Source organism: Pundamilia nyererei, unplaced genomic scaffold (genome assembly GCF_000239375.1).
Source record: "Pundamilia nyererei isolate P.nyererei 1_Seehausen unplaced genomic scaffold, PunNye1.0 scaffold00020, whole genome shotgun sequence".
In the NCBI taxonomy this organism is placed as follows: domain Eukaryota; kingdom Metazoa; phylum Chordata; class Actinopteri; order Cichliformes; family Cichlidae; genus Pundamilia; species Pundamilia nyererei.
In genome coordinates this window covers 3112234-3125129 of record NW_005187421.1, presented here as the reverse complement: position 1 = coordinate 3125129, position 12896 = coordinate 3112234, and the positions used below count along the sequence as shown (strand labels likewise).

Here is a 12896-nt window from a genome sequence, read left to right as displayed (position 1 = left end):
AGATGGATGGTGATGTTTGTTTGGTCTAGACTGCCCACAACTGCACACACTCATCTGTCTAACTTCACACTAACAGTGCCATTTTATGGCATTTATTTTTATTCCCTTCAGTTCTTTGTTATCTTGGCTCCACTGAGCCTAAAGCTTATAAACGAAAAGCTCACTTGCACACATACAAAGGCATTCATATAAGCTTATAAGCCTGACTCACATACACAGTGTGCCAGATCTCCTTTGTGTCAATAGTGCTGAAATGTGTTTTGAATATTTTCAGCTTGACCAAGCCTTACATCTCCTCAGCCAATCAGGAGTGGTTTCAGGCAGTCACACCACCTGTACGCCCACCTTTTCCTGGGTTCACTTACTGGGGAAAGATTTGGCTTTACATCCATTCACGTATCATTGAAATTAATAGCAGGAACAGACCAATGTTAACATTTGTTTGGATTTTGTTAGACGCCACCTGATGAAAACATCTTACTAGCTGTTTTTGTTTTCACATACTCATTTCTGCTAATTGGAGTCACTAAACAGGTCTTTTTTTAAAAATGGTGCTGGGGCTTTTAGAAGCATTTAAATGCAATGATATGACAAATCTGGCTTGGATTTCTTTTAACACAAAGTCTGAAATGAGGTTGTGTTAGTGAGTGAAATTCTAGTTCATAAAGATAAAACTTGCTAGCCAGGTTTTTTGTTAATAGCTGCTAACTTACTACTTTTGTTTCCACTTCTGGCATCATAAAACCAATATGTTGATGTATACAAGGGTAAACTGAAGAACCTAAAATTGTAGTCCACAAACCAATTGGTGACATCATGGAGGAAACATTTGTCTGATAATTCTTTCTGTGTATTTGTGACTGCTTTCAAAATGAATTACCTTGTTTAACTCACTGGAAATGAGGAGATCATTAGTGCAGCTTTAACAATGCCATTAAATACATGACTTATTGACTGTAAACAAAATAATGAATGCAGAGACCTACATACATTTTTAAAGCTATGATGAGCTCATAAAGATAACGTTAAAATAAAATAGTACAAACAAATAAATCAATGTTAAACAATAAAATCATATTTACAAGACATAATATGAAAACACATTGTCTTTAGCCCTATTCCTCAAAAATGCTCACCTTCATTTCCTGTAATCATTCTACAGATACATAACTGAGATGCATGATGTGCTTCTGAATAACACTGGCAAGAGGAATCACAGTGCAGAAAACATACCAAAAAATACATAAATAAATCAGTCGCGCTTATCCGAAGCTTTTATGCAAAGTGTGCCACAGCATCACAATAAATGTGTGACCCCTGTTTGTTCACTCGCAGAGCTATAGAGATCAGTCCTGGAAAGCAGTTCATTTTGGTCTTTTCTTTGGATCCTTCACTATAAAGCAGAACTAGAACATGTGGCAGTTATGTGCTTTCTGAAAAGTGTCTGGGTTAAAGCTGACACATTGTTGGTCAGGAAAAAATGAATGCATATTGGAGTATAAAACAACTTAAGAGCAATTTTGCAGCATTAGTCTCAGTATTATTTTTCATAGCTTGATTGCATTTAGAATGACAGTTGGTGTCCATGTAAGACCCATTTCATTAGCTTTAAATACTGCATTTGGACTTTTTAAATTCAATTATTTCTTTGCAAAGCTGGCAGGAGAATAGCTCTTAATTTAAAGTACCATTCTTCTGGCATTTTATTATTTTTAATAGAAACTGTTTAATTGAGCTCAGCAGAATTTCAGTCTTGTTTTCAGCAGCTGTTGTTTTAAAGTCCTTCAAGGAAAGCTACTCCTTATAAGTCTGTATTCACTACATTCCAGCAGTGACTTTGTGGCTGCTGTATAATTTATTTTTTTCTGCAGCCACACTGTTTTGGCCTTTCTGATCCACCAGCAACAGATTTCCTACTAAGCCCAGAATGCAACCTGCTGAGAGTCTGAACTTGATGGATTTAACCTGTGGGCAAACCATTACGTTTCAGCAGGAGATGAAGACTAAGTGATCACAGAAAGCAGAGTCATTCCACTGTCTAAAATGACAACATGTCTTCCAGCTCTGGCTGAAGAATGTTCTTTCTGGCTTTCACAGAACTGTGTATGATTGGAGAATATTAACAATGGAACTTTTGGGAATGGAATTTTCTGGGATTCCTAGAACATAAAAAGCCAGTGTGTATCTTTACAGGACTATTCCCATTAAGTTTTATTTACTTTCTCCTAGTTTGTTGTTCATGGATTGTCAGTACTAGTTTTTTTTCTTCTCTTTGACATCACCTCCCAACCAAGTGTAGCAGATGGCTCCCTGTCCCTGAGCTTGGTCCTGCTGGAGGTTCATTACCACTTCAAAGTATTACCAAGTGCTTTCTCACACAGAACTATCAGGCCATCTGTATTTTCTCTAATATAGCAGAGGTTTTATCTTCCAGTGTGAAACAGTTTTAGGTGATATATAAAAATATAATAAAATCAAGTTGGTTTAATTCAGACTGACGACCTGTCCAGGGTGTACCCTGTCTCTCACCCTCTGGCAGCTGGGATAGGCGCCATCTACTACAGTTTCCTTGTAGTACAACTTTAATTGTTCTGCAAGTTTTTATTTAAATTACTTTAACTGGTAACCTCTCCATTATCAAGTAAATCTTGACAGTAAAAAAAGGAAATCAAATTACCCAGGAATGTACTTCATTAGTTAGTTTATACAGCTCATTGATACAGTAATATTAGAAATATTAACTCATATTCCAGTACAGCTTTTCCAAAGCAAATAGTAAGAATTTTACAGTATGTACAAGTGTGGTATGCAAACTTAATTCAAGCTAATTCAAGCTAATGTTATCACAGAAATGATGAATAAGTATGAGAACTTCTACTGATCATAAGTGCCAAAAAATAATGCTAAAGTCTTCAGTTTAACCTGCAAAATATTATTTCTGTTTTATTTTGTCTGTTTAGATACTGGTATCCCTTGATTATGCAAGATGAACATATGAGGTTTTTATGGCTTCACACAGTGACTGTGGCTTCACAGGCCTCTCGTTGCCAAGGTATGCAGGCTGAGGTTTCTAGAAATCACACTCCCCCTGGCTTAAATTGCTATGTCAATACCAGACATTCCCAAACATTTAACCTCCCATGAAAAGACTTCAGGCAAGACTGTGCACATTTGGGAGAGACAGAAAATGGTTTGACATTATTTTAAGGAGTATTTTGTCTTTTTATTTAAGTAGGCATTTTATATTGAGAAGGAGAGGTAATTTCAATATGGCTATAATAGAAAAAAAAAAACCCAAGTGAAATTACAAGTTACAGGAAAAGAAATAAAAATCGAGAAACTAATATTCTACATATTATATCTGTCTCAATAGGCTTGAACGCTTACACAAATTTCTCCAAAAGCGATAGATCAAAAACTGTTCATTGAGTATGTTTTTGTTGAGCAGCAAGCATCTATATGAAGAATCTATGGGACAAGTATTTACTGTATGTGACTGCAGAAAAGCTGAACTAATTCCAGTTTTTCTGTATCAGCAATCATAATCCCGCACCATAGTAAATAGAAATGTGCAAACACTTGACCAGGAGTTGTTGCAGAACTCCTCTGCTCTCTTCCTGTTATCAGCTTGACAGGATTTTACAGCTTTGACTGGAGAAGTTGGGGTATACAGTGGAGAAGTCTTCACCCTCTGTGTTACATTCAGTCTGAAATGAGCCTCTCTGGCAGCTCTTCTGCACATACCTGCCCTGACAAAAGCACTGCTGTCCTGGCAGAGACTGTTTAGCTTCTTCAGCTCCCTGCCGATCTGCTTCCAGTAAAGTTTAACATTTGAGGCATACTCAGGACAAGCAGTAGGTCTGGCAATATACTCGCAGCTGAAGCTCCTGTCCTCCTTCTTGCACGTGATGCTGAGAATGACGATATCTTCACCTGTTGCAACCCAAGCACATTCGAACTTGTCTTTGGTGACCACTTTGCCTCTCATGAGCTGTGCAGAGACGGGCTTTGTTTGGCGGCCCACTTTTGCTCCCGACCTATTCTTGTGCTGTCCTTTGTCCATGCCTCGTCCCCTCCGTCCACCGCTCTTCTGGCAGCTACCCAACATCACCTGATGGGAAATACAAGCCAAGACCAGGAGGATGGTGACGTTTGTGAGGAGAGCCATGAAATCAGTAGAACACAACCTGCCAAAGGATTAAATCAGATTTAGATATTTGACCTTAAAACCCTTTAATTTCCCTTTGGAGAAAGACATGTCTTAATCCCTCCGTTAAACTAACATTTCAAATGGAAACTGAATGTTGTGGGAATAGTTTTGGCTTTAGACAGCACAAAACAGCATTAAGTATTTTTTGTACAGCACATTCAAGACAATTTCAAGTCAAAGAGGTATTTTGAAGAACAAAAAGAAGAATGCAAAGATGCAATCTAAAAATTATTCCATAAACGGAATTTTGAAAAAAACATGGAGCACATGCACCTTTTAGTTTGACTTTAAGAAAGGAAGAGGTTTAAAAACTGTTAAAAAGAAGCACAGATTTAAATACTGATTAAAAAATAAAAATGTAAATGCATCATATTACAATTGTGGTGGTGCAATTATCCTTGATTATGCAGTTATGCAACTATATCGCCTACAGTATAACTACAACAGTTATAAACAAAATACAGACTAGTAAATATTGGAAATAGAGATAAAGACAATGTGTTTAACAGGTATTTTATAAATATTGAACCTGGCAACAAGGATTTCACAGAATGCATTTTACAAAAACTTAACTGTGAGCACATTAAATATATACTAGGCTGATGTAAGTAGCACACCCCAAATATTATTGCCAGATTAGGGTGCAGCTTAAGTTGTGGTGCTTTTTCTTACCTGAAGTTTTTAGAGAAACTTCGGTTTGCAGTCCTCACACATGAGAGTGTTGCCCTTACTTGCAGATTGCAATATGCTGCCACATAATCACCCCTCCCCTTCAAATATATACACTTGCACTCACACGCTCAGTCACACACCCTCACACACACACAGCATGACTGAAGAGCTTATAAAGTTTATTGAGGTCTTGAATAGATTAGGGATACTTTGAACCTGGTACCTGTGTCATCAAACTAAACTGTGTGGGGGGGGGGAGACATTTAAAATTACATGGCTGATAGAAAATGAAATTAGCCTAATACATAATAAAAACTTTTTATAAACACTGTCAATTTAGAACCAAAACTTCATCAACCCACAAGTGATACAAGTGTTAAACTTGTATGCAGCTTCTATGGACCTGAATAATCATGAGCACTTGCAAGGCTTATGTTAAGCTCCCAAAACTAAAAGTTATCTGTTGTTCCAGATTTTCTGCTTCAAGTTCCACCTGCTTTAGAATAATCTAAGTTCATATTTTAAACAAATGCAAATAACCTAGAGTCTTAAAGGACCTTCACAGGGCCAACTGTAAGTGCACCGTGCCAGAGATGAAATGGCTTTGAATATCTTGAAAGGAGCCAGATGTTTCTGCTGGATAAAACTGCTGATTGATTGAACTTAGTCTCAAAGCACCAAACACCTAATGGTCACATACGGTACAGTAGACGAGTCATATGGCTTAAAAATATTAAACTGCACACTGCCATAAGACATAACACCCTAGACAACTCATTTTCACAAATACTGCTGCTTGCACATTTATTATCTAATATTTTCAATCAGGAATGTTAACGAAACGACATTAATCAGCACATAGAGATTGAAAATGGTTATTTAATAAAACATTTTCACATTTATACATATTTTGGGACAAATACACCAGCATGGAAAACCAGAGCAAAATAAAACAATCCCCCAACAATTCTGAAGGTAATATTGAGTGATGCAAACAGATAATATACAAGTAATAAACATAATAAACATACATTATATTTTAAAGCAGTATCATTCAGTACAGGTTGTTCATGCAAAACATTTGTCATTACATAGTCAAGTGAGACCTTTAAGTTCTTCCAGCTTGGCTCTTAATGGAGGCTGATAATTGTTGGTTTGAGTGAGAGGAGTACTTGAAAGTCACTGTAATAGCACAGCTTGCCCTGAAGAGGGTGTTACAGTTCTACAACAGGCTAACAAACTCCTCGTTTGGAATTTTCCTCCAAGGGCTGCTTGAGCCAGACGCCAAGTTATTTTCATTAGCGGTTAAAAGCTGTGAATATAACACATAAGGTGTGCAAGGTGGAAACTGGGTGCATAGGCAATATAATTAGGAGCAGCAAAATAAATAAATAAAAAAAATGCTGGAATCTAACTTAATTAAATAGCCTCATTCTAGATTAGTTATAAATGAATATTTTAAAAAGAAGTGTTACATGTTAACAAACAGGCCCAGTACTGCTGCTCACCTTTCTGGTTAATTACGAAACAAACCAATGAAGAACGAGCAGATGCCCTGCAGCGACCTCCAGCAATTCTGCCGAGCCATTCTTTTAGCGTTGCTCTCAACAGCAGGTGTTGTTGGTGGTGGTTGAGTACTAGTTTCCTGAGTGGTCTTTTCTTTTTGTGGCTCTTGAATGGATTTTGCGTCAGCTTGTCTTGTTGGTGTAGGCCGACGTTGAGGTCTTGCTACTTTCCTAGAAGAAGCCTCTGCTCGTGACTGGGAGAATGAAGATGATGAGAAGACCATCTGAGAGTCATCAGTTGCCTTCCTGCACATGTGAGGTTTAATCTGTCTTGGTGCTTGGCAGGCATTGTCCAGCTTTCTCAGGTTCCACATCATCTGCACGAAATAGTGTCGAGGATTTTTGTTGTAAGGGGTGCAGGTGTGAGGCTTGCCTATGTAGTCACACCAGTAAGAGCGCTTGTTCCTCTGGCATGACAGTCTCAGCCTCGTGAATTCCCCTTGACCGGTGACAATCATGGTGCATGAGTCTTTAGCCTTGGTGCTGAATTTGATAGGTGGATCCCAAATGCTTTGACCCCTTTCAGTCTGAGCCTCAGCTGGCCAGAGGCAGCAGGCGAGCAGCAGAGCAGCGGTCTGGGCCCACATAGTTTCCAATGGGTGCTAAATGTGAAACTACTGGAAATGAGCGTCCCTCCTGCTTTTTATTGGCCAAGCAAAGAAGGAATTCAGGTTCCAAAAAAAAAGAAAAAAAGAAAACAACCCAGTAGACTAAAAGAGGCCAGCTCCATGGGAGGAGGAGAGTGGCCTTACCAGTTACAGCTGCCAGAAAAAGGAAAGCGCTACGTGCAAAACGATGCTGACACATGTAGGTGTTCTGTTTAAAAAAGAAAAAGAAAAGTACATCCTCTCATGCATGTAACCACTTCTCAGTCATGTTAAATTTACCTCATGGAAAAACATCTTAGTTTCACTTGTTAATAAAAGTTCATTGCAGAATGCAGGCTTAAAATGTCTTGCTTGCTGTAGAAAACAGTAATAACTCTTAACGATGTAGTGCAACCTATTTTCCTAAAAGAGTATAAAGTATAAAGAGAAGTGTGAGAAGCCACTCAGACATTGGTCATAAAGTGTATTATGAGTGTCTTTAAGAGGCTTTATTTTCTGGCTCCATCTGTATCTGCCTTGAGAGTGCTGTCAGTGATAGAAGAACAAGACATGGTACTCAAAGAATCTATACAGGCAGTATAACTTCCAGGGTTTTAGTGTTTTGAGACTCAGAAGCAATATATCATTGATCTGCATTTAGACCACAATTTTAGAATAGCTAAAAATTATATTCAGTTGTGAATTTTCCATCAGTAATTTGTCTCAGTTTCTAGATGCAAGAGATGAAACTCTTCAGCTATAGTGCCGGTTGGTGCCAAACACAATATTAGCAGAGTTTCTTCTTAAAATATTCACTACCCTTCTCTGTGAATGTTTCCATTTCCCTGAAATATCAGCATGTTCATTCCCACACTTGAAAATCATAATATGTGGGCTGCCCACTGTGCATAATGACAGTGATATCAGAGCTCAATTTTGTCCTGTAAAGGCAAAAGTATGGTGGCCAGGTGAGCTCACTACACTATAAGGAAACATCATTAATTTTTCATTGAATGTGCAAAATACAACATAACCAAATAAATAAAATCTATTTATTTAGGAAATTGAGTAACACCTGCAAATTGCATGTGGCAGAGCGATACTTGTCAGTGGTGCTGAAAAACAATGAAAAAATGTCTTTTGTGTTTCCTGAAAATTTTCCATTGTGTTCTTTATAGTTGCGCTGTGTATATTTTAAAACTATGTCTGAAGTACTCTCCCCGGCACAGCGTTTGATCTGATGTAAACACACTGAAGAGGGTTTCTCTGAACCGCTGCTTCTGTTTTTATGTAGTTTTGTGCTCATCTCTCTCTACACAAGCCTTTTTAGAAGTAGGGCTGCTATGCGGTTGTAGTGGTGGTGGTTATTCATATACTGAACTATTTAATGTCTCAGAAAACCTCCAACCAGAGGAACAAACAAATGCTTATGGAAGATGATAACCTCTTATAGAAATAGCTGACCAGTAACATAACAGTGGTAGCACCACATAAGAATTTGCACTCTTGCGTTAAACTGTTTTCCTTTTTAAGTTTTTTTGTCTTGTTTGTTAGAAAACCAAATAAAGAAAAAATGAAATTGTTGTGAACTACATTTGCCCATTTAAAACAAGTTGATCCAAACTGTATGGCTCATTCAAAACACAGACCACAAAAGAAAAATGTCACTGAAGTGCAAACTTTGGATTTTAAAACTTTATTCACAATTTATACACTTTCTTTCCATCACATCATATAAACCTACTCTTCAGTGGCTCCATCAGTGCCCAACTTTGGAGCATCACAGTTCAAACCAGTTACCGCTGTATCTGATCCATCCAGGGTTAGCATACAGGATATCTAGTGTAAGCACTTAGTAAATTCAAACATTTTTCTCTCACATCCAAACTTTCGCAGAAACCCAATGATAGTCCTGTGAGCACACGGATACTTCAAAAATGTCCATTTTAACAAGAAATGTGTCTCAAAATAAAAAGAACATCAGTGACTCAATAGAAGCCCGTCTGTGTTTAAAGTTCAATATAATTCAGAAACTTCATCTTGATGCTGGGAGTTTCCTACACTGCAAATATGTTCTATTACTACATCATAATTTAGGTTTATCTATACAGAGTATTTCTTTTCTCATCGTCACTTAGCCCTGGTTTACAATAACACAGCTTTGGAAATTAAAATATTGAAATAAGATAAATAAACTGGATATTTCAGTCATATTTCTGATGCTAATTCATTGATGCCAATGTTAGAGACAAATATACTTATCACTTTATTTTCCCCTAAATTAATGATTGTGTGGTACTTGAAAGAACAACTGTGCTATGTTAACAGAAATATATGTTTCAGTGTTAAGATGGACATTTTTTTTGAGAGTGTGCATCAACACCATGCTGTGCAAAACATGAAGCATGCTTATTTTTCTACTCTTGATTGACAGCACTCACTATTCCCAATCATGGATTGTCTAATTTCTTTTCGCCATCATTACTCTGCTAACAGCAGCTGCAAATCTAACCTGTAAACATAAGGGCAAAGAGAGTGGGACAACTGGATGTGTTTGCCCGTTGCGTTACACATAGATTTCAGCATATTTCTCAAATTCCATATCAAGCAATGTGAAATAAGAAGAAAATAGCTCTTGAATACATTCACTTTTTTCATAGCTTTAAATGTATCCATAGCTACTGTGGGTTTATACAAAGCAGAGGAACAAAATAAGCACATAGTTGATAGACCCCTAAAGACCTGAGAACTACAGTTTAAAAAAAAAAAGAAAGAAAGAAAGAAAGAAAGAAAGAAAAGATTTGGCTTGAGAATTATTCTCCACTGTAAAAGTATCACCACTACGAAAAAACAAATCATAATAAAAATATTATGTTAGTGAACTCAACAAAACTTGGCCCCATGTGACAAAGGATTCAATCTGCCACACAGGGAACCTAAAAGCCAGACATTTGTCTGTTTGTGTTTTGAATTTAGTCTATGATTTAAAGGGAAAATCCACCTAAAAAAAAGCTTACACTGTTGGAAAAAAACTGGTGTGATTTTGTTTTATGGTGCTGAAGGTCTGTCCACATCAGTAACATGCTATATGGGGGTGAGACTTCCTCAAGGTTCTTGTATACCTGAGATATCCAGAAATGATTATCAAAACAAGGGCCGAGGAGGTGGGGGGTCAGCCCCAACATTTCTGCCCCATAGTACCATTAAAAAACCAGCTTACCTAATCTATGAGGTTTCATTGACCCATCAGGAAGCATTTAAAACCTAAAAGATTAAAACATATTCAGAATTTGAATTGGAGCAATCTTATTCCCAGAGCATCAAATACAGTAATTTTGTCTGAGATGCACATTTTGAATGTAGGACGTTAGTACTGAGACGCACCGGCTAATAGTGAGATGAGTGTTGCTATATGGACTCTTAATTACAAGAGTCCAATTAATATCATTTTTTTCAAGTTGCAGCGTTGTTAAGGGGAATATTTTAATCAAAACTGCCAATTTTTCCTAAAAATAACCAGCTAGTTCTCGTGCCTAAACCCGACCAAGCACCCAGTGAAGGTGAACGTAAAATGACAACAAAACGGACATGAAACACAAACACTGGAAAACCTGTAATTTACATCGTCACCACCTTGCCTCCCACATAATAAAGATTAATATCCTGGTCCCTCAGTATCAAATATTACAGTCAGTGCGTCTCCATATTAACACCACAGAACACCTCGCACGGATCAAAGAGGCCAGCAGTCACAGACAGAATGGCGGTGTTAAGACACCCTGGGAAGATAATGCATGAGCAAAACATACTGCGGACATCATCGTCACAGTAGAAAGCATTACAGAATCACTTTGTTACATTTCATTTCATCTTTTTGAAATAAAGTAATATAACATCCCCACTGGATACAAATGACTTGTTTAAAAGACATTCTGGAAAAATGTAGGGAATTGCCACCTGTAGATGTGGATGACACAGGGTACGGGAAGATAGGTATTCTAGGAAAAAAAAGAGTACAGTTTGGATCTTTACTGCACAAATAACTCCCAGATTGTTGATTTTCAGCAGTGTAAGATTAGCTGTTGGCAGATTTCCTCTTTTAAAAAGTAGCAGCTCTCAAACTCCATACAAAGGCAACCAGTCTTTTGTAATGCGCATCAAACCAGCAAAGATAAACGTTCCTGTGATATTGTAAACATTTTAAAGAGACTAATGTTTTTGTGGAATACCCCCTAACCTCTATTTTACCACTTTACTCAAATTCTCAATCATGAAGACACCACAGATCCACCACTTCACACATGCTGCACTTAAAAAAAAGTATTTGCACTATTCAACACTTGTTAACAGGCTGTTATCGTTAATTTGCATTCATCACAGATGTAATGACACACTAGTTTGCCACTAGTTTGAGTTGAAAGTGTCACATCTCTTTTTAAATGCAGGAAGCAGGAGAAGGAAAAATAAAGAGTCCTCTGCTTGCAGTTACCTTCATCTGACCTTCCAGCTTTTGTTTTCGTAAGCACAAAGAAGCACATTAAAATGAACAAGCATCACAGTTAATGTCATGTCCTGTCACTGAATATTTTTCTGCTTTGTTTCATATCTGAACAAATGTAAACGCAGACAAAGCAGTCCTTTACAAAAAATGCAGAACAAGCCTGGCTCAGATTGATGCTGAGGGGAGAGGAGTTTGATATCCTGCAGGCTGTAACCGTACTGAAGGCCGAGAAGGTTCGGTTCATCGCTGAAGATAACGCCTGCAGGGCAATTGTTCTTTTGTTGTGAGGAAACCAGCTTTCACTGAGCCTCATCTGGTCCAAGGATTTAGGAAATTAAAAGCTTAAAAACAGATGAGAGAATAACATGCTTTAGTCAGCCCCAAAAAAGACACTTGGTGGATGTGATGCTGGATAAAGTTAGTTCATAAAGTATGTAGACACAATCACGTTTTGCACATTTTACTATAATGTACTTTACTGAACTGAAACATGCGTTTAAGAAAGTATTTCAAAAGGTATTCAGACATACAGACATAGATCAGATCACAGGTATAAGCCTATTTTTAAATCTTTAAGCAGGGTTAAGATATATGCCCAAACTGTGTGAAGAACAAGCAGTTCTCTCGTCAAGGAGATGACTAAAAATCACTCTAACAGAGCTTCAGTTGTCCTCTGCACAGATGGACGACAACTCAGATAAAAGTACAACCTCTTTCATTTATCAGGTTTTTACGGTAGGGCAGGTATAAGAATATTCCTTTGAGAGTGAGATCCTGGATTATCTGGGCAGAACTCCAAGGATGATATTAGTTGTAGCTGTCAGGGTCAAGTGGTTGACCGTTTGGTCAGAGTGGACTAGAAACTAATCAATACAATGTCAAAGAAGCTGCCAAATGCAACTTGCCTAACAACAAATTCTAAAAATACTGTGAGTACTGTAGTAGTGAGTACTGGCATTTGTCCAGATTTGGAGCTGAGCATAGTGCTACCTTACAGAAAAACAGATCTGATGCAATTTGGATTTTGTTCACATAATTCTGCAGAAACAGCAAATTGGGTCTTTGTCTTTATCATTAAACGTCCATCCTCATTTATTATAATGAGCAGGGTGGCTATCAACCTGCAGCTTTAGCATCATTGTCAGGGTTTCCTTTAGAGCAATTTGCAATCCCAGCAGTAGTAGCGCAATCTGACCAGACTGCTACCACTGCATTGCCAGCTCATTTTGGCTGCTTTCTAAACATCAACTTCAAGTACTAATAGTTCAGTTGATACCTAATATAGCCCATCTTTTGACAGATGCCACTGTGATGATAAGGGGTTTAAATCTTATGGATGATTGGTGCACATTCTTCTCAAC

The 12896-nt window shown here is 37.7% G+C and overlaps 3 protein-coding genes across 16 annotated transcripts in view; all 3 read right to left on the bottom strand.

The window, feature by feature from the left end:
- Window positions 1-3365: 3365 nt before the first annotated feature.
- fgfbp1a (fibroblast growth factor binding protein 1a) lies at window positions 3366-4940 on the bottom strand. Of its 2 annotated transcripts, none has more exons than XM_005726528.1 (2): window positions 4883-4940; window positions 3366-4111 (listed from the first exon to the last, which is right to left on the bottom strand). In XM_005726528.1, exon 2 carries the CDS (start codon window positions 4106-4108, stop codon window positions 3533-3535), a length of 576 nt encoding a protein of 191 aa, XP_005726585.1. In that variant the 5' UTR covers window positions 4109-4111; window positions 4883-4940; the 3' UTR covers window positions 3366-3532. The 2 variants fall into 2 exon arrangements, with proteins under 2 accessions (XP_005726585.1, XP_013764612.1); XM_013909158.1 differs by having other exon boundaries at window positions 3366-4187; window positions 4883-4936.
- Window positions 4941-5880: 940 nt separating this feature from the next.
- On the bottom strand, window positions 5881-7048 carry fgfbp2a (fibroblast growth factor binding protein 2a). Its single transcript, XM_005726527.1, has one exon. The coding sequence runs from the start codon at window positions 7032-7034 to the stop codon at window positions 6399-6401; it is 636 nt and encodes a 211-aa protein (XP_005726584.1). The 5' UTR covers window positions 7035-7048; the 3' UTR covers window positions 5881-6398.
- A 2756-nt stretch (window positions 7049-9804) lies between these two features.
- prom1a (prominin 1a) overlaps window positions 9805-12896 on the bottom strand; it is an 81909-nt gene continuing 78817 nt past the window's right edge. For all 13 annotated transcript variants that reach the window (XM_013909172.1, XM_005726512.1, XM_005726513.1 and 10 more), the window contains one exon: window positions 9805-11876. The gene's annotated coding sequence lies outside the window, so the exon portion shown is untranslated. The remainder of the gene's footprint in view (window positions 11877-12896) is intronic.